At 38.5% G+C, this 22,703-nt stretch overlaps 1 protein-coding gene across 24 annotated transcripts in view; it reads left to right on the top strand.

Moving 5' to 3' along the window:
- Window positions 1-22,703, top strand: part of CLASP2 (cytoplasmic linker associated protein 2) — a 144,683-nt gene that overhangs the window by 2,248 nt on the left and 119,732 nt on the right. For all 24 annotated transcript variants that reach the window (XM_041425197.1, XM_041425194.1, XM_041425193.1 and 21 more), the window contains exons 2-3: window positions 9,393-9,471; window positions 21,744-21,847. In XM_041425197.1, coding sequence (XP_041281131.1) covers window positions 9,393-9,471; window positions 21,744-21,847 — 183 coding nt within the window. The remainder of the gene's footprint in view (window positions 1-9,392; window positions 9,472-21,743; window positions 21,848-22,703) is intronic.

Raw genomic sequence — 22,703 nt, 5'->3', positions numbered from 1 at the left:
AGAGCTGGGCTTGATGATTCTTGTGGGTCCCTTCCAGTTTGCAAGATTCTGTGATTATATTAATGGCAACAGCACAAGATCTTGGGTGTTTTGCTCACAATCAGTACCAGTGTTCCTGGCTGTGGTAGTGACGGCCAGCATGTGCTGCTTCAAAATGAGGATTGATACTCTAGAAAAATGGCATGTGTTTTGCTTTCATATTTTGTCTCATGGCAGCATAGATGTTATACATTTAAATGTTGCATCCTATTTTGTTATTACACTCAGGCCCTCAACAATAGAACGTAATGAATGCCACAGACTTATGTGTCTTCTCAAAAAAAACCTAGTGATTTTTGATTGCTGTATTATTTAACACATTGTTGGTCACCCTTTGCTGAGAAATGGATACATAGAGCACTTAACAATTCTGCTTATCATCTTTCTTTTGTATCTTGCTAAAGGTCTTGCAGGTCTCCAGAGTCCTAAAGTAATGAATCCTTCCCAGTTGACATGACTGGTGATATCACAAGCAGTGATAATGGCTGGAGACTCAGAACTGCTGAGCTAGATGAATTGGAGATACAAGTGGGGGATGCTGGAGGAAGTTTTGATGGAGAGCATTATTTCTGCTCATGGTGATGGGTATGGATAATAAGGGAATAACTAATGTGGCTTGCCCTGAATGTGCCATATTTTTTATTCCCACTGAAAGCTCAGTTCTTGTATGCAGTGCACTCTGCTGACTATACTGAAAGAGGAGATGCATGATCTGAGAGCTCTGGTTTCAACTCTTAAGCTGTGCCTTTGAAGAGAAAACTTTCTATGATATGCCACCCTGGAAAGTTTTTGGCTCATGTAACCAGAAGGGAAAGACTCTGAAGGAGTAATAGGAGTGTTGGCTTGACAGGCTTGACAATGAGTGGGGGAAAAAGAGAATAAGCATTCAGTAAACAAGCTGGACTCAATGATCTTAAAGGCCTTTTCCTAAGTGGTTCTAGAATTCTAAATGTGGGGTAGTTATCAGCAAGGGTGAATGAACCCATCCCCAAAAGATTTTGGCCATATAAAACAGACAGTGCTTTTGCTGTTGTGAAGTTTGCAACTCTTTATAGTTGTTTAATAAACAACCTGGCAATTCCAAACTGAGAGAGCAGATAGGAAAATTTCTGAGTTCATTTAGCTCATTGAAGTGGAAAACACAATTACTGGCTTGAGTTACTGGTAAAACAAAAAGGTGGGATTAAGAATGTGTTGACTCATCTGCAGGTGGTTCAGAGTTGTAGTGAAAATTGGTTGCAGAACATAGGGAATGACCTAGAGAGAGATGAGTCAATGTTGAATTATGAGGACTTCAGTTACGATGTCTGTGCGGTGATGAACTGGCTTACAAAGCCTCCTAAAAGCTTTGCAACATCAGGGAGTACACAGAAGATGTGCATAATTAAAACTTTTATTTTGTATCTCACTAGAATGAAAAAATTCCTCACTGAACTGAAAATTGGTTACTTGGTGATCTGGTTTATTTTGTACTGGTTGAGTCTAATCTCTCTCCTTCTACAATGTAGAGATTTGGGGTTTTGAGTGTATGTCAGTCCCTATCCTCCCTCCCTTAACTGTTTTCCCAAGGCTGTGAGGAATAAGAGCAGGTAAGTTGAATGCAAAGTATTAAGAGGAGTGATGGAATTACTCTGCTGGTATATGGTCTCAAACTGAAATATTTAGCAATCTCAGGAAATGGGAACAGTGCTACTGTTTGTATTTGGACTCTCAGGCAAACTTCAAACAGTAAATGAGTTACCCATTCTGAGGGTGGTACTACTGATAGGTATTTGCTGGTGTTACTGGGTTAGTCTGGATCTTCATCTATGTATACATGAGTTTTCTTTAACACCTCTGTTAGGTCTCTCTCATGCTCAGTAGTCACTTGAAATAATTATAAGATTATCTAACTGTGCAGTCTGGTGACTCAAACTGTTCTGTGTCTGACTCAAGTAATCTGGAAATCTGCTTTGAACTCCTGCTGAAGAGATGTGGAATGGGGAAATACTGCTTTTAATGTGGAGTTTTGCAAATCTCCTCTTGCCTGTTAGCATGTTGTGGAGTCTTTTAAGAGCACATAAATTGAACAATTACCCTCATCGAAATTATTTTTTGAGCAATAAAGCTACTTTTTGATTCTTTAAACAAATCACACCTGATCGGAACTAACAAAAAACTATGGCTAAAATGGTGGTAGTTTCTCGAGGTAATTGTATATGAGAAGAGTAATCAGGAATGTTGGTGATTGCAAGTCACTTTTGGATTTCTTGCATTTGTGGTCAATGTCTTAGCTTGTTTTATTCCTCAGCTGGAGTAGAAAATTAATTAATAATCACTAGTTTTATGCCAGAGCAACAGATTGTTTGCCATGGGAAGAAGAAAATCTGATTTCACTCTTATCTCTTTCTGATAGTGTGGATAAACTGTTTCTTTTAGGCAAATCCTTGGAATTATCTCTTATTCTGTGTATCTTGAAGAGTGAGATTTTTCTGAGGTTTGTCTCAATGCCAAATACCAAAAGATATTAAAATACCAGTAATGTTGGTGTTGCATTTTTGAATTTCCTTGGCTTGGCAAGTATTAATTTTGGTTTGTCTTTAGTTTGACACAAGGCCAGCAGGAGAAGCTTTCAATTTCCAGAAGGGAAGAGAAGATTTGAACTGTAATTTTGCAGATAGGTAAAGACAAGTGGTTAGGATGCTTGTCTGAAGAACTTGCAAAGAGATGGCTGCAGTTAAAACTTGGTTGACTGCACCTCTGTGTGTGAGGTGGAACCTATGATTTAAAATCACCTGAATAAAATGGAGATACTGAGTTCTGAAAAAGTAGAGTTCAGAGATAAAACATGTGGGGTTGCACATTTAATTGAAAATAACCGAATGCACAAATGCAGGATGTGGGGTGTGTATGTAGCAGAGCTTAGGAAGAAAATGTGTGGGGTGTTTTGGATCTGAAGTTGAACACAAGCCAACATATGCTACACAAAAGGCAAATGCCATAGTGAGTTGTAGGACTGTAAGATGCAGGACAGAGAAATGGAATAAAAGAGGACCCTGCTAAACCTTTATTTTCAGTTACAGTGCTGATTCCTGTATTTCCTTAGTCTTTGTTAGCATATGTTGGTAATTTAAATGTCTGTTGAGGAAGAAATATTTGACTTTGAACTCTTTGCTGAATTTCATTTTTTCTTTAAATTTTGGTCTTGGCTGTGTGGGAGCTACTTTCTTTTTTCTGTGTAATGAGAATGTGGTTTGACCTGTCCATGTGTGAATCCAATTTTAGTTTTCAAACTCAATTATTTGATTCCTTTTTGAGTAATAATTACTATTTCTTTAATGTAATATTTATGTTCTCTTCATGATACATTAAGTGTGATGGAATATTAGCCAAATAGTCAAGCAGATCTCCTGAAGACAAGGGACACTTCCAAGAAGTTTTAATTATTTTAATTAAAATTAATTTTGTCTGGTCCTTAGTTGGGAATGGGGAATATATAGTCTCAAAGTATCAGGCATCTCCTCCAGAGGTGGAATTGACAGTTCTCAGCTGTTTTGCAGCTTCAGTTTGTGTTACCCAGCCAAACTGTACTCACTGTTGAAACAGGAGCTCTGCTGCTCATGTGGTCAGGTGTTCTGTTCTCACTGTTATTCCTGAGGTAATTAACGTTTTATCAGTGTTCAATTCATTCTCCAGTGTTTCAGCAAGCTGATTTGACTCATGTTACGGGTGATTTCAGTGCACCAGGTCAAACAGGTCTGCAGGTCAAGAGGGATAACAGGACCGTCACTTTTAGCCTGTAGTTTGATTGATTTGGGTACGGGTAGAAAGCCTTTCCAAGCCCTGTGCAGTGTGTAAGAGGAGAGGTGCATCCTTCAGAGCAGAACTGGCAGCAGTCAGTGCGTGTGAGCCGAGCGATTTTAGCAGCACTGCTGATTCAAGCAGTTTCTGTCCCTGGCTGAGGAGTGGTGCTGGTGCGTCATGCCTGCATTGCTCTGATGGGAGTGCTTGTGAGGCTGCCCAGCTAGCAGGCTCAGGGAGGAGACACAGCTCAGAAGATGCCTTCTCTTGTTCATTTGTTGGGCTGGTTCCCTAAAGTTGGCTGCTTGAATGCTTCTCTTCCCACAGCAGAGGAGCTGGTGCAGAGGTGGGAGTAAGTAGCGGAGAATGGGGGGTCACTGTATGTTTGATACAATTTAAATAAGAGGAAATGGGAAAGGAAATAAGAGACCTTGGGCACAAAAAGAATTAAATTCTTTTGAAAGAACTGCGTCCTAAAATAAAGTGTTTCTTTGTTTTGCACCATCAATGTGGTTAGAAAGGCTTTTGACTGCAATTTTTTCTTTGGAGAAAAAAAGTTGATGTTTGTTAATTAATTTTTTATTCAAAAGAGAAATACCATACATCTCATTGTCTTCCCACTGAACCTTGCTTTTAAAGAGGCTCTGTTTGAAATTTTTTCCAGTGCAGCACATAAAGTTTTAGCCAGACAATCTAAAAAAAAAAAAGAAAGTCAAGTGTTGCTGCATCATACGCTTTTGGGTTTTGCACACAGTCCTTGAAACAATATTTATGAAAAATTTCTTACAGTAGATAAAGGAAAAATGTTTAATGCACATGTGAAGTAAACTGGAGATGCTCCTATAATGGATCAAGCTGGAGGCAGTACACACATTTTAGAATACTGTCTTGTCCACATAATACAGAAGAGTTTGGAGATTACACTTGCAGTCTGAATTCAGTTTGAAGATGATGAGAAATTTTGAAATAACAGAAGGTTGTAAACATTTTTTTTTTCCAGTGATCATTTTGAGTGTTACACAAATGCATTCTTCAGAATTGGCTAAATGTTTCTTAATTAATGTGGCAGACAAGATAGGAAGCTAAAGTTCCCAGCTTGGTGAAACGGAATTAAGGCATATTTCCTTTTTTTTTAATAACCTCTAAAATTTTTACAAGAACATTTCTCTTGCTTGTTCTGGCTGCAGTGCAGGAGAGGTCAACATAACAGGGACATCACGGAATTGTGCCTGTTGGGAGGTCCCCTGAAGAAACCAAGCCTTTCAGTGCAGAAATACCCTTGTCACTCTCTAGATAAATACGGGTGATTCATTCAGCAATCCTCTGGTAGTGTAGTTGCTTGTACTGTGTCGCTGAAATGTTCTGTGGTTGGCCATCACAGGAGATTTGTGAAGAGAAAGTTATCAGAAGTTTGATAGTCTGTACCACTTACAGTAGCAAAGATGGGATACATAGGAGAATCTTACCTTGTAGTCTGAAGTACAGTTGCAAAACATAATTTTGAAGGCAGTAGCCTTGTGTTTTTAGGTAGAAGGGGCTCTGCATTTGCTAATGAACTTGGACTCCAATTGTTGAGCTTGAAGACTTTGTAAGATACCAGCAACTCTGCTCTCTTCTTGCACTATGATGTGGTATGTGTTTAAAAAAACCATACCATTGGAATTGGAAGTGTGTCATTAGTGCTCTTGAAGGTGAAAGAAGCAAGAGAATGGAAATAATGCTTTCTTGTCAGCTAAAATATCTACAGTAGATGATGTGTGTGCAGCTGGGACTGCAGTTTTGGCTTCTGTCAGCAGAGGCAACCGTCCAGCTGCTGCTGAGTGGCAGGGAGAATGGAGTCTGAAGATGTCATGGCTGGGGCTGAAGAACCACACAGGTTGAAGAAATGACCCAGAAAAATAGAAGTGTCCTTTTACTCATGGTGCCAAGGACATGCTTAAGTATCTGCAAGCTTTTGAGTTAAGAGAGGGAATGGAGGATGGGTAGATCTCTGCAGAATGGGGAAAGTAGATAGAATTGGAGTGGGAAACAGTAAAGAGAGCAAGAAGTATGGAATTGGGGAGCAGAAGGGTGTCCTGAAAGATGGGTGGAGAGAACTAAGAATATGAGACTTGAACAAGTGAAGTACAAGATACTGCACAAACATAAATATTTTTGTTTCATGTTGAGCTGCTTGCGAGGTTCTTGAGATTACGATAATTAAGAAAGTGAACCTTGTGTCTTGGCTGACAATACTTTAAAAAAAAAAATCCCATGAAGTTTTTGCATACGTCTTGTTCCAACAGTGCAGTGCTGGAACAATGCTTGCTCTTGCAGGGAGTAGTTGTTTGGCATGCTGTGTCCTGTTTGTCAGAAATTGTTAGTGATACCACAGCTGTCCCCATGGTGACAGGAAGTCCAATGCCTTAACTTCATTCTTTGGAATTCCAGATAGGGACCTCCATAATTCCCCCATTAGATTCTCATGACTAGTTCACAGATCCCCTTCTACAGAATCCATATTTCCATGTACAGTTCAGAGATCCTATGACCAAATCCAAGGACATTTGTATTAAGGTCATTCAGCAAGTTACACAAGTAGAGATGTTTTCCTGGTAGTGTTCTGCCCCTAGCTGTCCCCCACAGGGATGGGAAATTACAGAATCATAATGAAAATAACAGTAAGCATGCATGGTTATCCAGGTATGGTTTGAAGAACAGTGTTTCTTTTTCTAGGAGAAAACTTAGGTGCCACAGTTGTCCACAGAAAGGCAGTGGCAGTGCTGGAAAGTGTGTGCAGAAGGAGAGCTGGAAAAGGAACAAGCTTGCAGAGCAAGAATAGGCTCAATTACTAATCACTTGTTCTATTCATAATCAGTTTTTGGTTGGAACATCTTGATTTCACTGAAGAGTCTGGTCTTTTTTTATCCAGAACAGATAAAATATTTCTCAGTTGGTCTTGCAACTTTGTTGTGATATGAGAAGTCAAGGATGGGCTTAATATTGGCTTGTTAAAGAATAGCAAATAACCAACTCCAGTTCAAATGAGCCTAAATTTCTTTTTCCCTATGAACTTTAAAAGCACTGTTTAAATCCTTCTAACAATGGTGAGCTGATGAATCAGTCTCAACATACAAAGGCTCTTTCTAGACAGCAAGCAAAAGGCTTAATGAATGCAGAGTAAGAAACAAATCCATTGATTTTAATCCCAGAAGGCATTCATCCTTCATTGGAGCTGTTGGGGAAAGAGCTGTGATGCTGGTGAAAGGTTTTTCTGTTGATAGTGGAGAGCCTGTGTTGGTAAATGGTCCCACACAGTGCCTCAGAACCTGGAACCTCTTTGTTGCAGGTCTTCTGCAGAACCTCGAAGTTCTGCCTCAATTTTTTTTTTTTTTTTTTTTTGGAATGATGTTTGAGCATTGTGTATCAGAACAGAGAAATATTAAAACTGATCTACAAAACCAGCAGGTGGTAATTCACTTGCTATCCTCTGTAGTTGTGTGGTTCAGCTGACTTGTTTTGTGATGTGGAATGGTGGAATAAAAGCACATTTTGTAGCTAGAGCAGTTTTCCAGTACTACAGCTTGTGGCCACGCGAATATTTTAACTCTTCAGTTATTGTGACTTTTCATACCTGTTACCTTTTCAAAGTTGCAGACCACAGAATACTTTGCATGAGGTAAAGCTCGTGCATGTGTGCTTTGTTCTAAGTTTGAGTGGCTGTTCTTCATGAGGATGGAAGTCTTTGAGACAGATTTTGCAAAGATAATCAAATGTATGGAGAAGAGAGAGACTTCTAAAAACGTGTCTTTACATATGAAAAGGCTCCTGTTTGTGCAAAACACTTGAATGGAAAGGTACCTTAAAATTGTTAGTGCAAGTCTCAGGTGGGTTTGTAGTCAGGAAACAGAAGCATAGGACAACTGTGGCTCCAGAAGGAATTTATTTATTTCTTTCAGGCACTGGTTTTTAGACAGAGCTTTTGACTATGGTTTCATATTGCTTGATAAGATGGAAGATAACATTAAAGGAAAAACCTTGTGGAAAGCATTGACATTACTGCAAAAGCTAATTTATATACATTTTTTTTGTCTGAGAAAGTTACTAGTTTACTTACTTCCATTTCCCTAATCTGCTGATAGTTACTTGTTGGCAATGTATTAATTTAAGCTGGTGATGCCGTGCTATCCTGTGTTTTAGTATGTTATAGAATTGTGTCCAGGTAAGTGGTACTAACTGCAAACTAAGTTTTATGTCTTCTTTTTAAAAGAAGCTCTGTTGTGCTAATACTGAATTTATTAAAGCCAGCTTCATTGTGGGGCTGCTTCTAACCCTAGGGTTTTTGAGGACCTTATTTTTCTAGTTTCCTATGGAAACAAGGCTCATATGGTGCTGTGTGCATGGGCCATGTGTATCCCATGCATATCCAGTCAAATTGTCTTCTGGCCTTCTGCCTAGTGTGGACAATTGTGACAGATAGAGATCTTAAGGAAATGGAGGGGTCCAAAAAATCCAGATCCAAATGTTATGAAAATAAACAGCTAATAAAGGAGAGGAATTCTAGTCATGAGTTCATGGGGAAAAATGTGTAGTGCATGTCTTAGTAGAAAATAAAGAGGAGGAAAAGCTGTAAAGAGCACCCAGGCTTGAGGAGGTAGTTCCTTTGACAAATGATTGTTCCATTTGCACCTTCATGGGCAGCAGCAAATTGCGGTAACTACAAGTTGTGAAAATGCAGGTTCTGGTGTTCCTTATGAGCTATTGTAGGAAATAGAGAAGGAAGTCTTGAAACAATATGCAGGATAGTAAACAGCAAAAGAAGTGTCCTGACTTATTAAAATAATTTTGTCAAATCGATAATTGCTGTTTGTGTTTTTGTTTCTGTGTTAGTGGATAGTGTTGTCTCATCTGGTTTCTGTTCATGAACGGGAAATTCCTCAAAACTCCAGTAGTATTTTGCATTTCCTTTTTTTTTTTTCTATTTTGGTTTAGTTTTTGTTTGGGGTTTTTTTTCATTGTTATGGGTTGAGTTGGTTTCTGTTTTGGTTTAGTTTTTCTAGTTGTATGTTTTTGGTTTGAGGGGGTTCTTTATTATTTTTTTTAATGAGCAAATGAAAAATTAAGCTTTCCTAGTTTAACAAGTAGGTGGAAAAATGGTTTAGTCTGGGGAAAGCAGAATTAGCTTCTCAGTTATTTTCTTTAGGGAGTTTGGAAAATGATGTAATGATGTCAGTGGATGAGCTAAGTGGCCAGAAGTAAGCTCTTAACATCTGGGAAACCTTTAAACTATGTCTTTGTTCGGGTTTTGTAGTTGAAAATAGGAAAACACTGGATTTCTAATATTTGTTTTCTTCTGTTTTAAGACAAGAATTTAAAAATCTTGCTCTGTATATGTAAATAAACTTGATCCATTTCAAAGATAGTCTGATAACTTTGTCTTGATAGGAACTTCGAAGAAATTATTAGCTCTTCAACTTAAACTTTAAGATAGCTTTTCAGCATACTTGCATTTCTGTGTTTAAGTTTTTTGCAATATATTCTAAAAAAATCTTCACTGATCTGGTTTATAATATCTAATGCTTTTGTTTCAACAGGTAGCACTACTGGGATTAGATGTTTTAGGTGCCTTTGTTGACAGACTATCAGGACGCTTTAAACCATATATAGGAACTGGTAAGTGAAATACAACTTTTTTTTCCTAAGACCAAGCAGTAAAAGACACTTCCCCCCCCTCTCTTAGCAGCTGAAGTGGAACATGTTGAAAACTTCTTGAGCTAATTATAATGTACTGGCAGGCATTTTACTGTTGGAATTGAGATAATTGTATAGTAGCATGTCAGTATTCATTTGTCACTGATTTCTTAGGTGGTAGTTGGGTTTTTTTTCAAGGTTCCAGGAGCGCCTTTCCAGTAATTAGTTCCATGCTATGTAGTTGCTTACCACTCCCTGGGACAGTCCTCTAAAATTTGCATTGAAACACAAGCATAATCTTTAACTTGCGTTAAAGATGGAAGGTTTTATTTGCAGATCACTTTAATCAGAGCTTTATGTCTGCTGAAGCCTGTAGTCTCAGAGGATGATGTGGTCCACCTCCTGTTAGATAACTTGTCTGTAGCTTTTAGCAGTCTAAAGTTTTTATGGGATGAAAAAAAAAGTCCTGACTCTTATTCCTGTGTGAAATGTTTACTCAAATGAATTTCAAATTAGTGGATCTACATGTGCTGCAGTGTGAGACCTTTTTTCTGGGAGGTACAAGGAAACTACAATAATCAACTCATTTTGCTGATGGCTTTGAAAAGAGATGGTGATACTAGGACATTAACATTGGTTTTATAGCACTGGCTGTTTTTGACAGAAGTTTCTAGTGGATGTCCTTTTTCAAAATTTGAGTAAGTTACATCATTTTCCCCGATCCCCAGCTATCTCAAATTGTCTTCAAAATTTTAAGCCTCTTCTTCTTTACATGTCTAGTATTGTAATTAAGAGCTTTGAAATAAAATTTCAAAGTTCGGGAATACAAAGTATAATTATGACAAGCTGCTAACTAAATTAATTGAAAGCGTATTTCAGTATTCTGTGGAGCTACTGCAGTAGAGTGCTACAGCATTTAAATCTGTTGCAGAGAGCTTTTCTTTGGCTGGTTAATTTTGTATTGGAGCAGTGTAAGGGAACTGGAGGCGTATTGTGCTATGCACAGTATTGATTTTTGAATAGTCTCCATTTGTAGCTACAAACACTGTTTTGCTCCAGAGTTTGGCTAAGTTTTGATTTTTATTTTAAGACTCTCTAAAACCTAAAATTACAGTAACATTATTAAAAGAGGGTTGGGAAGCTTATTCGGTTTCTCTCTGTTGTTTTAAGTATGAACTATCTGCGAATAGTTTGAAAATCCTCTTGTTCGTTTGGGCTTTTCTTGTCACAGTAGTTGAGTGAGACCATGTGCAAATTGAACATTTAAATTTCAATAGTATTTATATTAAAAAACAGAAGAGAGAGAGTACTGGCACTGGGTGACCGTTGAACACACATAACATCTGAAGCGATGTATTCTCAAAGTATTTTTCAGTTAAGCTAAGTAGTAGTGCTTTCAGCTGAAATTGATCCTCAGAGCATCTCCAGAATGAAGACCTCTAGAATATGCAAGTTATTGTTGTTGATGATCAACTTCTGTATAAACAAACCTAACAGTCGCTGAAATCTTAGTAAAGGCAGAAAACAGTATTTTAGGTGACTTTTAAAAAGAGTGATATGAATTCTCCTCAGGTGGTAGCTCTCTCTCCAAGTTTCATAACAAGATCAGAGTATTCAGTTTTTGTCAGTGAAACAGTAGTATAAAAACATTATTGTAAGTGTCTGGGGTTTGTGCAGTCCAGGGCTTATGAGAATAATTAAAAACACATTTGTGAACCAGAGAACTGCTTCCTTCAAGAAAATTTCAAGAACCAGGAGTTTCCTAAATCATGTTCTGTTGACTCTGCAGATTTGTCTTCTAATGTAATCTGACTCCAGTAAGTCAGACCAAAGACTTGTATTTGACAGTGATTTGTTTGCAGATGCCTGAGAAGAAAGTAAGGACAGGAGAAACAGGCAGTGATAACTCCTTAATCAGCAGGAGTTGTCAGCAGTCTTACAGGTTAGGGCCAGCTGAGGCACATGGCATCTTCAGTGTCTGCCCTGTCACTGTTTTCCTACAGCTTTATCTGTTTCGTTTCTGACCCACATAGGTCTTTGGCTTTTGCAGAGTTCTGTAGAACTACTTAAGTATGCAAGACTTGTTTGGACTGATTGCCTGAAAAACGTAGTGCTTGCTAGATCTTGTGTTAGAGAGGTGAGCCAACATTTCTTACTTTCCTGACTGCCAGTTTCTATTTATGGATCTCTTCCATGACTGTCCTCTACTATCCCTTCCTCTGCCCCAGCTCAGAGACACAGAGGAGCTGTTTCTTGTATACAACTGTTAGCCCTTTCAGTTCCTTTCTCTTGTGGTGCATTTGAGTTGAGGAAGCCATATCTGTCACACCATACCAGAGAGGCGGCATATATTCGCAGTGCCGTAATTGTATTTGTTTTCATTGGTTGTCTATTACTTTTGCAATTATTGGTTATAGATTCCTTGGTTGCATAGCTGCTTCCTGAAAATTGACCTAATACATGCATGAGACTGTCTACTACAACAACGTATTTCCTGTGCAGTGGTGGTGGATTCGGGGCCCACTCTCCAGGGCAGTGTCTTTGCTCCATGCCTGTATCATTAGGGCAAGACCCCTTCTTGAGAGCTGTGTGAAAGTCCAAATGCACTCTGTTAGCTTAGTTACCTTCTGCAGAGGTGTTTGCAGAGAGCTCTTACAGCCTTGTGAGGTACCACTTCATTTTTTTATTTGACTTTTTATTTTTATTCCCAGATGCCTCTCCAGCCTGTAGCACTACATTTGGTGGCTGTGACCCAGATAGGGCACCCAGTATTTGGCCTCCTTGTTGAACCTCATACAATCCATATCCATATATGGATCCATGTATCCATACAATCCATATCCATAGTTATGCATTCGACAAGAAGCAAGTATTCTATCAGACTGCCATTTTAGGTTTTTTTGTTTGTTTGTTTTTGTTTGTTTTGGTTTTTTTTTTCTTTTATATTTTTTAGCTTGGTTATGTCCAGTTAAGTGATTCTTTGATGTGAATATTGTTAATGAGGTATATAATCGTGTGCTGCAGATGTGCAGTGGTTTAGGTGATATGAGTAGAAAACAAAAATCATGGAATCAAGATTGAAAATGTTAGGAAATTTGTAAGCAAAGTAGTTCAGCTAAGTAACAAGTTCTTCAGGCCCCACAGACCATCTTAGTAGTAATTTATATGGTAGGCTTTTACTTTCTCTATTTTGGTCAAATAAATGCAAGTATATTATCTTTTGACAGCAAACATAACAGCATTTTTGCAGGGAATTCAGTTATTACTTTGGAATTTTCAAACTATAGTTAACTTCTCATTTATTGCAGTAAGCTATTGTAGGTAGGTGCATTCTCAAAAAAAAAAAAAATAGGGATTGCACCATGACTATAGCAAAGGAGGATAGATGTAAAATACCTACCTGCTTTGTTCTCTGCCTTTTTTTAAGTACAATGCATCCTTTTTTTTTTTTTTTTTTTTTTTTGGTGAAGTTTCATTTTTATAGCTGTTTTCACTTACAACATACCTGCAATCTTAAATGTGTTTTTCTTTTAATAAACAGTGTTGCATTTTGGTGACCCTGAGATGTTTTTATACTTGATTCAGATTTCAGTAAATGATGGAAGTATAATAATATATTATCCAACTGCAATATGAGAAAACATATTCCACCTTTTACACCCCATGCCAATTTAATTTCCTGTTCTGTTTTGATGGGGGTGGAGGATTTCCTTAAGTGCAGAGGACAGCTAATGTCACTGAATATTCACTCTCTTAAACATTACAGTCTTCTGCTATGAAGTGAAAAGCATGAATGCTTTACTATTACTTCATTCTCTGTAACCTACATATATGCTGTAAATTACATTTGGGCAAAATCAATACCACAGAGGTAGGGCAGGATACCTTCCAGTATTTCAAAGAGCATGTTACTGATCTTTGTATTGAAGTATAATGCCTGATAAGAGACTTAATTCAGTTTCCTAGGCAACCATCTAACGTTGCACTAAATTTCTTATAAGGTGTTATCCTTTTGTGATTAACCACATTGAGCATGCTCTGCAGCTGGCATCAGTGTTCTGGAAGTCTAGACACGCAAATTGGGAATCTTTCTTTTAGTACTTCCACTTAAGATCCTTGAAAATACTTTGGAAGCAATAAATACCAGGGTATGTGTTCTTTCATAAGACTGTGTGTCTGTATTCTGGGAAAAATAAAGCAGTGTTTGAGTGTTACATCTTTTGGTATTTAAAACTACTGCTTGTTCTGTGATTAAGAGAGATGTTACATAAGAGTACATAATTACTGTATCACAGTCTCTTTTCCCAGGTGATCACATTAATTATTAAAATAACGTATATATCCAAAATAAGAGAGACTGTTAGAATTATGGGCATATGTGTCTGGATGATAGGATTTCTGGGAAAAGTGTCTACTCATACTTTTAGTTCTGTTTTCTAAAACAAGTGAACATGACTTGGCCCTCTTCTTATTGTCAAAAGGAAAAGAAAGAACACAGTAAAGGTGTACAGAATCTGTTTCAGTTTTACTGTGCAGTATTATACATGACATATTTTTCAGCATATATTGAACTGTCCATTAGTCTGTTACATAACTGTATTGACATTAGGCTTTACATACAACCATACAAAATGTTGCAAAATACTGTACTTACCTGAAAATTAAAGAAACAGTAAATGACAGTTAAAATTGACAGGCAAAACACAGATAGGTTATGTTTGTATATGTACCTGTATGTATAAGTCTCAATAGGGATACACATTTTACACACAAGAACTCCTTATGTAAATGTGTTGATATATTTAGTAATAGTTTCAAATTCATCTTACTATGAAAAGAAACCACTGGGCAAAAATAGTTTTGGAAGATAGTTCTTGTGCCATATGTTAACATGTGAAACAAATTTGACGTGTTTAAACTTTTTACCAGGTACCTTCAAGGAGTGTTGGAAGAGCATTTAAATTAGTGTCCTCAGACTAATTTAAACACTCCATCAAATTTATTGTTATAATGAAGTCTGCAAGTGTGGCTGCTCATGTCCTGGATGGATGCACTCTCCAGTAGCTTAAAAACTGGCTGGATGGCTGAGCCCAGAGGTTGATCGTCAGTGGAGTTAAACTCAATTGGTGACTGGTGGCAAGTGGTATTCCCCAGGACTCAGCATTGGGGCTGGTTCTGTTTAATATTTGTATCCATTATCTGGACAAGGGAATGGAAGGCACACTCAGACAGTCTGAAGATCATACCAACCTGGGCAGGGGTGTTGATCTGCAGGAAGACTCTGCAGAGGGATCAGGACAGGCTGGAGCAGCGAGTTGAGGCCAGTGGTTTGAGGGTCAGCACTTGGGTCACAACAACCCTACGTAGCACGACAGGAGGAGCGGCTGGGAGTGTTGGTTGACAGTGGCTGAGCATGAGCCAGTGTGTGCCCAGGTGGCCTAGAAGGCCAGTGCTGTCCTGGCCTGTATCAGGAGTAGTGTGACCAGCAGGACCAGGGCAGTGATTGTCCCCTGTACTTGGCACTGGTGAGGCCACTCCTCAAGTCCCGTGTTCAGTTTTGGGCTCCTCCTTGCTAGAAAGACATTGAGGTGCTCGAGCATGTCCAGAGAAGGGCAGTGCAGTTGGGGAAGGGTCTGGAGCACAAGGCTGATGAGGAACAGCTGTGGATTAGTAGCCTGGGGAAAAGGAGGCTCGGGGTGACTTTATTGCTCTCTGTAACTACTGCAAAGAGTTGTAGCAAGGTGGTGGTCAGTCTCTTCACCCAAGAAACAAGCAATAAGACAAGAGGAAGTGGCCTCCAGTTGTGCCGGGGAGATACAGGGAGGATATGAGGAAAAATGTTGTCAAGCACTGTTACTGGCCAGGGAAGAGGGTGAGTCACCATCCCTGGAGGTATTTGAAAGTCTACTGTAGATGTGACACTGAGGGACATGGTTTAGCAGTGGCCTTGACAGTGTTGGGTTAGTGGTTGGCCGTGATGATCTTAAAAGAGTTTTTCTGACCTAAATGGTTCTGTGTTACCTGATGTGTTTTAAAGCAGTTGTAAGGGCTTGCAACATGCCTTAACTTTTTGAGTGAATTTGGATTGAAAGCAGTTGGTTCCAAGAATTTGGAAATATTTGTTTGAGGAAATTGGTGTTTAGTAACTGACACCCACATTTTAATTGGTTTTTCTCTTAATGATTGATTTTTGGGTGGAAAAGACTCAAGTGTGCTGTTCATTCAAGCTGTGACTCTCTAATAAGTGGTTTTAATGTGGTATGGAGAAATGCTTTGAAAATCCATGATATGCATGAAGACCAAGAACTGTATTAGAATGAGCTAACATGGATATGTAGCATGTAGATAAATGCTAGATCTTCCTGTGTTAGTGCCCGAGTGAATTTTATTCTCATTTTTGTTTTTATTAATTCAGTTCAAATGTTGAGACTAAGGGCACGTTCTGCTGAGGATTCAAGATTAAAAGTGCTTACAGAACAACTAAACATAAAACTTGGAATAATTAGGTTGGAAAGGATATGCAAAATTATCTGTTCCGTGTCTTTGCTTAAAAAATGGCCAAGCTATGGTGTTGGAGAAAACTTGGAAATTAAATTAAATAACTCAAGACACTGAGTTGTTCAGATAAAGTAAAATAGGCTTTTCTATTTATATGAAAGATGTCTTGTCTCAAGGATGCCTTGTTATATCTAAATGCAAGTCAGGTGTTTTTTCTAATATTGCCTTTTCATTTTATAGCTTACTGACCTCAGGAAAAGCTGTGTTGGATTGTTGTAGGATTTTCTTTAACAATAAAATGCTGACTAAACAATAAAATGCTGACTGTTTCATGGATTTTTTGTCTTTTTTGGAAAAGGCATTTAGAGGACAATCCATTATTTGTATTTTTTTTCCTCCATAATAGCTGCTTTTGTATTTTTAAATGTAACAAAAATACTAACTTCCTGCAACACCTCAGAAAATCCTTAAATTTTCTATGATTTCCTCTGTAGTTAATGGTCATAGCTGAAGGTCATAACTGATTAAAGCCACAACTTTTTTCATCTTTGTGATTAGATTCTCTGAAGTTTCAGTTTAAAAAGAAAAAAGTAAAAATTTATGCAGGCTTTTTGGTGGTTTTTTTGTTTTTGGTTTTTTTTGGGGTTTTTTTTTTGTCCTGGCTGGCTTGTGCTGGAGTTTGTTACTAGTGGGAATTCATTTTACCTGAAGTGATCCATGCCTGAGTGATACGCTGTGATTTGGGATGCCATTTGCTTGCTGTCCATGGGCATTTCACTGTATGACACCTAAAAATGCAGTGCTTTTAACTCAGACTAGAGAAATCCTAGCCCTCTTTGATTTCTACTTGATTCTAGTTAATTCTAGTTATGTAAAATACCTAGCTTAGAGTTTAAAAATTTCAGAAGATGCCATGAATATTTGTTCTCAATCTTCTAGTTTTCTTTCAGGTTTAATACAGCTCTTGAAACTCTTTGGCCTTTAAGACTGTTCTCATGTTCCTCAGACTGACACCTTGATAGGCACATGGATAGATATGAAAAAAGCTTTTGTTTCTTCCTCTCTGCTACTGATGATGAACAGTATGTGTCATTAATCCCACTAATGCTTTTCTTAATTAGCTCCTGGAGAGACCCCAGGAAGCACATTAGTGTCTGAAATTGCTGTTGATTAAACTGGCCAGGACTTTATGTTGAGGAGGGGAGCGCTGAGGCCCTCTCTGAGAGCCTGCTTATGAGTCTCTGCTTAGGAGTAACCCCTTGACCACATGGATCTGTCAGGCTGGCCCTGTAGGAGCCTCTGTGGGATGCCTTTCTCTCCTGTGCCCTAATTGCAGAGGCAGCTCTTTCCCTCCCTCCTTTCTAATGACAGCTGTTCAATGCTGCTGCCTGAGCTGCAAGGTTTCTGAGGAAACAGGGAAGATATTGCTGCCTAGGTTTAATGTCTTTCTGTCCTCAAAGACTTCTCTTTTTAGTAACAGAATTTTTGCCAACACTGATAACGTTTCTTCAGTAAAGATTCTTTTTTGCTTAATGCTTTTTTTCTAAGCCTGCAGTAATGGACTATCTAAAGTTGATTCATAGAAGTAGACCTGAGATTTAAAATGAGCACAGGTATATAAAGAGCAGCAAGCGTAAGTGGTCAGAAGAGAAGAAAAAGCAACAATACAAACTGAAAAGCTCCAGAAGGAACTCTTATTAAAGTTTAACAGAACGAAATTGTTTGTGCTACCCATGGCATTCTTTTGCTGCAGGGGTCATGTAGTTAAACTGCTCAGTTTTTAAAAAATATGTTCTTTGTCATTGTAGGCAATTTTTGCAATTTACTTGTTTTATCATCTTCAATCCTAGTAGAGGAAATAAATATTGCATCTCTCAGGCTGTACTCTGATGGCTGGTTTTGGCCTTAACTCACGCATTTACTGTCCCAGCTAGTGATGATAAAATTATTTGATGAATTTGGATAAAGGAAAATTTATTCAGATTTACTGAAATAAGAGAAGGAAGGCAATGGAAACAGAAACTGATGGGATAATAAGCTCTGTTATGGATATAGCAGAAAGGAAAAAGGCATAAATAGCAGCTCAGATGTAAATGCACAGCATTGTCAGCCAGTTAAAGGGGGTGATTGTCCTGCTCTGCTCTGCTCTGCTCTGCACTGGGGTGGCCTCGCCTCAAGTGCTGAGTGCACTTTGGGGCACCAGAACATGAAGACAAGTCATTAGAGAGTGTCCAAAGGAGGCCAGCAAGGATGGTGGAGGGTCTGGAGGGGAAGCCGTGTGAGAAGTGACTGAGGTCACTTGGTCTGTTCAGCCGGGAGAAATGAGACTGAGGAGACAGCCCATTGCAGTCTGCAACTTCCTCATGAGGGAAGAGGAGGGGAGGGCACTGATCTCTGCTCTGTGCTGAGCAGTGACAGGACCTGAGGGAGTGGCCTGGAGTTGAGCTAGGAGCAGTGATGTTGGATATCATGAAAAGGTTCTTCGCCCAGAGGGTGGCAGGGCACCGATGAGGCTCCCCAGGGAAGTGGTCACAGCACCAAGTGTGACAGAGCTCAAGAAGCGTTTGGACAATGCTCTCGGGCACATGGTGTGACTCTTGGGGTGTCCTGTGTAGGGCCAGGATCAGACTCAACGATCCTGATGGATCCCTTCCAACTCAGAATATTCTATGATTCTGTGAAATAGCAGGTCAGTTGGAGGTAGATCTGGTAGAATTAATGTCTGGTATGGAATATTTTTGCTAAACTTTTAGGTTTTCTTCAGTAATCAAAACCTGTAAAATTGTGATGTAGAAATATTAACAGGAAATCCTCAGATGAATGAGATTTCTGCAATGTAGAAATCTTAACAGGAAAACATCAGGAGTGGCTGGAAATGGTAAGAAGCTTTGATAACATGCTAAAACATGGTGAAAAGGCAAGTTGAATGAAATACAGTGCTTCACAAAAAATAAACAACAGCTGCAAAAGGAATCACTGTCTCCTAAATCTAGTGTAGTTTTTTTCTCAGCATATCAGCAGAAATAAATAACAGAAAGATGACATATGTTATTAGGTTTTCCAAAATCCATTCGAAATAATTTAAGAATCTCAGCAACAGAAGATAAAAGATGAATAAGGTTAATATAAAACAGTAGGATTGTTCAGTCCAGACTGCATGTGACAAATTATACACCTCACTGAGTAATTTATTAGGAGGCTACCACATTGAATACAGCCTTCATGTATGGTCCTACTTCTTCTTTGTCACCTTTCTTTTAATTCTGACATCTGTTTGAGATTGTTGCGTTTGCAGGCTGATGCCAGGAACAACCAAATGGATGTATTTGTTATGCATTGCAGTATAAAGAGGGACACTAATTTGATAACGCTGGTGAGAAAGCTTGTGCATCTTAAAGGAAAAGTAGCGGCCAAAATGATGTTCAGTTTTGAAGCTTGATCAATAGGAAACCCACCTTCCAATGATTTCCTGTTGGAGCTTATTCTGACAGAAAAGATGAACAGCCACACTGGAAACCAGCTGGTGGTTGCCAGCATTCAACAGCCTAATTTCTTTTGTCTTGTGCAAATAGAATGTATCATGCCTTATATGGGGTCCTACAGAAACTTGAGTTTTAGGGGAAAAAAGCCAAGCCTTTGGCCCTCCCACAGCGTGTTGTCCCTCTGTCAGAGCTCCAGGAGTGGCAAAGGCTGGTGTGTTCAGTAGCTGCACACACTGAAATCCGCGGTCTGTGTCATAGCTTAGTTTAACTCGGTGACCTCATCTCTGTTCAGCAGCTTCTCATAGCTGTTCTGTGCTTGCCTTGGTGATTTGAGCAGAGCCCTGGTATCTGCAGCTCTGTCAAATGACTCAGAGTGCTAATTAGTCACAAAGGAGCTGTGTTCCTGCAGAACTGGCACTGGGCTGTGTTTGTTTCCTTCTCTGTAAAGCTAGAATTGCCTTCAGCTGCCCAGCAGTCAGGTCAGTGTAGAGATATCACTAGTAGTGTAAAGCATGGGGACAAGGTTAGTTCATAAGTGCTGAAAATGGACAGGGAAAGTACTGTTGGCAAGAAAAATGTAATCCGTAGGTATGTGAGTGATTTAAGTTAATGGGAATGGTCAGCTGTGTACTCCCAAAAATAACTTCTTAAGTTCTGGACTTTTTTCTCTGTTCACAAAATGGGAAAAAAACCCAAAACCAAACCCAACCACCAAACAAAACAGAAACACCCCTTAAAAACGAAAACCATAAAGACGAAGTCCCACACTATCAAAACAATGGTAATCCAACCCAAACAAAAAACCCCCAGACGCTTCTTTTCAAATTGTAAAATGAAAGTAGCTGTGCTAGTTTGTTCAGAGGAAAAAGAGTAGAGAAGATAGATGAAAAAAAAAAGCCATGATAATGGTGGCTGAAGATGTCAGTGGACTATCCAGAACCAGTAGAATTAAATACGCAGATTAGGAGACTAAGAAAGCCTTCAGGTATCACAGGGGGGGAAATTCCAACTTCAGCAGTGTATTTGTCAGCAACAATCATGGTACAGAAATGGCTGCTGTTTTTCATGTAGGAACAGAGGACTTGGGAAACCTCCTCAAAATGTATGATTCTGTTCCCTTTATTTTGTTGGCAAATCTATTGTTTAGTTATTACTAAAAAATCATTAAGTACTGGTAAAATTACTTCAGATCTGCCTTTCAAACAATAGACAAATACAGTTATTTCTATAGTGAGTAGAAGTTCTTTAGCAGTCTGTTGAGGTTAAGCAGTAACTGAAAAATATTCTCAGGTGTTCAGTGATGTAGTACCAAATGTAGCAAAAAGTTATTTTAGCTGTGAAGATGTATTTTTTACTTGGAATATCTTACATCACTGTCCTATAAGGGATGACATCTCCACCAGTTCCACCAACTCCATCAGCTGTGCTTCCTGAAGGGAGGCAGCACACTCGGTATCATCACCCCTCATTTGGTACTGAAAGCACTTGGGGGGAAGAATCTCGCAAAGGATAGGTCCCAGTTGGAGGTTTGGGAACCAGTACAGCAGCGTGTCTTGCACAGCACAGAGCTGGCTATGCGTTCATTGATATATTTTTCCTAATATCATAGCATTAATTTATCTGATGTAATTATATACTTCTGTCTGGAAAAGCAAGTAAGAAGAATTGGCAAGTCCTTTGATTTTGATTTTTACGGTGTGAAATAATCAGCTGTCCTGCAATTTTACTTAAATATTGTTTGAGGATGCTTGTTTTAACATAGTATTTTTTAACAATGCTTTTACTGAAGGAAGGCTGGGTTTCCTGAAGATATACTGTGTGAATAAGGGGATTTTAAACTTTAAATTTTCTTACAATAAACAGCAAAGTCACACTGATTTTAAAATAGTCTTATATTTCTATTCCAATTGTTTGCCACTCACCATGCCTAGCATTATTTTTTAGAAAAGCCAGACATTCTGAAGCTAACTGGAACACTTTTTGAAGATGAAATCAAAGTCATTAATACAGTTTTGAAGATAGGAAGCTTGCTTTCTTTTTAACCTGTTGAAAGTTACTATTTTCTTCCATTTCAGCCTTATGCATTTGTTGTTAATCTTATAAAACACTCAGAAATGCACTTGAGGCTTTAAAATATTGTGGCCTACTTAAACTCAGCTTTTATTTTCGAATGACATGTATATTACATCTGTTTCAAAAAATATCTTTACACATTAGAAAATCTCCATTGGGTGTTTAATCTTTTTTACTTTCTCTTTTTTTCCCGTTTTGTAGTTCTCATGGCTTTGATAGATCGTATGGGAGATGCCAAAGACCAAGTTCGAGAGCAAGCACAGAATCTTATATTGAAATTGATGTGTGAAGCAGCACCACCCATGGTATGATTGTTTAATCCAGATTCAGATGGAGGCCTCCAGTGAGTTTATGACTTCTGTATGAACTTTGAACATGTCACAATGTTATTGCACCTGTTAATGGTGTAAATGTTAAAGATACTCTTAATGGATTGACACTGATGTATTGTTCAGCTAAAGATAAAAATCTTGGCACGATGTGATTCTGCATATTTTGCACATCATAGCTTAATTCTGAGTAGATGTTTTTATACTGTGTAACAGAGCTTTGTTAATTAAAGCATGTTTGAAGCATCTTCTGGGTTTGAATAACAGGAATAAATAAGTTTAATTAGCTCCAAATAGATTTAAAATCCGATTTGTATTTGAACATATAGGACTAGTCCTACAGTTAAGGTGTACATTTTCTAACTTAGGAGAATCTGGCCTTCTAGCTCTATTACAATGATGCTTTGTGAACCATGGACAAACTGAGGTGGGGATAAGTTGCCCTTTGGCTTGTCATTTTTGGTTGCAAGGAGGCTTGCTTAACCCAGCCTTCAGTTCTAATAATTATGCAGCTTCTGAGTGCTTAATCTTATATCTCTACTCTCTGAGTCTGAAAAATGGAGGACTGTTTAACAAGATTATATTCTTGAATAGTGATGTTATTTGGAAGTCTGGAGACCTTTGATGTGAGTAAGAACTTACTATTTGATTTGTTAGTTCCTGAAGAAACTCTGTTTCTGAGTTCTAATTCTAGAGGTTAATAGGGAAAAAAATGGGGTTTTGTATGTGCTAATTCCTGGCTTTGTTTACTCATAGATACAAGTTTGAGTTTGTGTGCAGTGAATAAGATGTTGTGGACTTTTTCTGGCATGAGAAAATTATTGTCAGTTGC

This window comes from Onychostruthus taczanowskii, unplaced genomic scaffold (genome assembly GCF_017590055.1).
Source record: "Onychostruthus taczanowskii isolate IOZ18803 unplaced genomic scaffold, ASM1759005v1 scaffold88, whole genome shotgun sequence".
NCBI classification, from domain to species: domain Eukaryota; kingdom Metazoa; phylum Chordata; class Aves; order Passeriformes; family Passeridae; genus Onychostruthus; species Onychostruthus taczanowskii.
The sequence above is the reverse complement of the archived record's forward strand: the minus strand, read 5'-3'. Positions and strand labels throughout refer to the sequence as shown.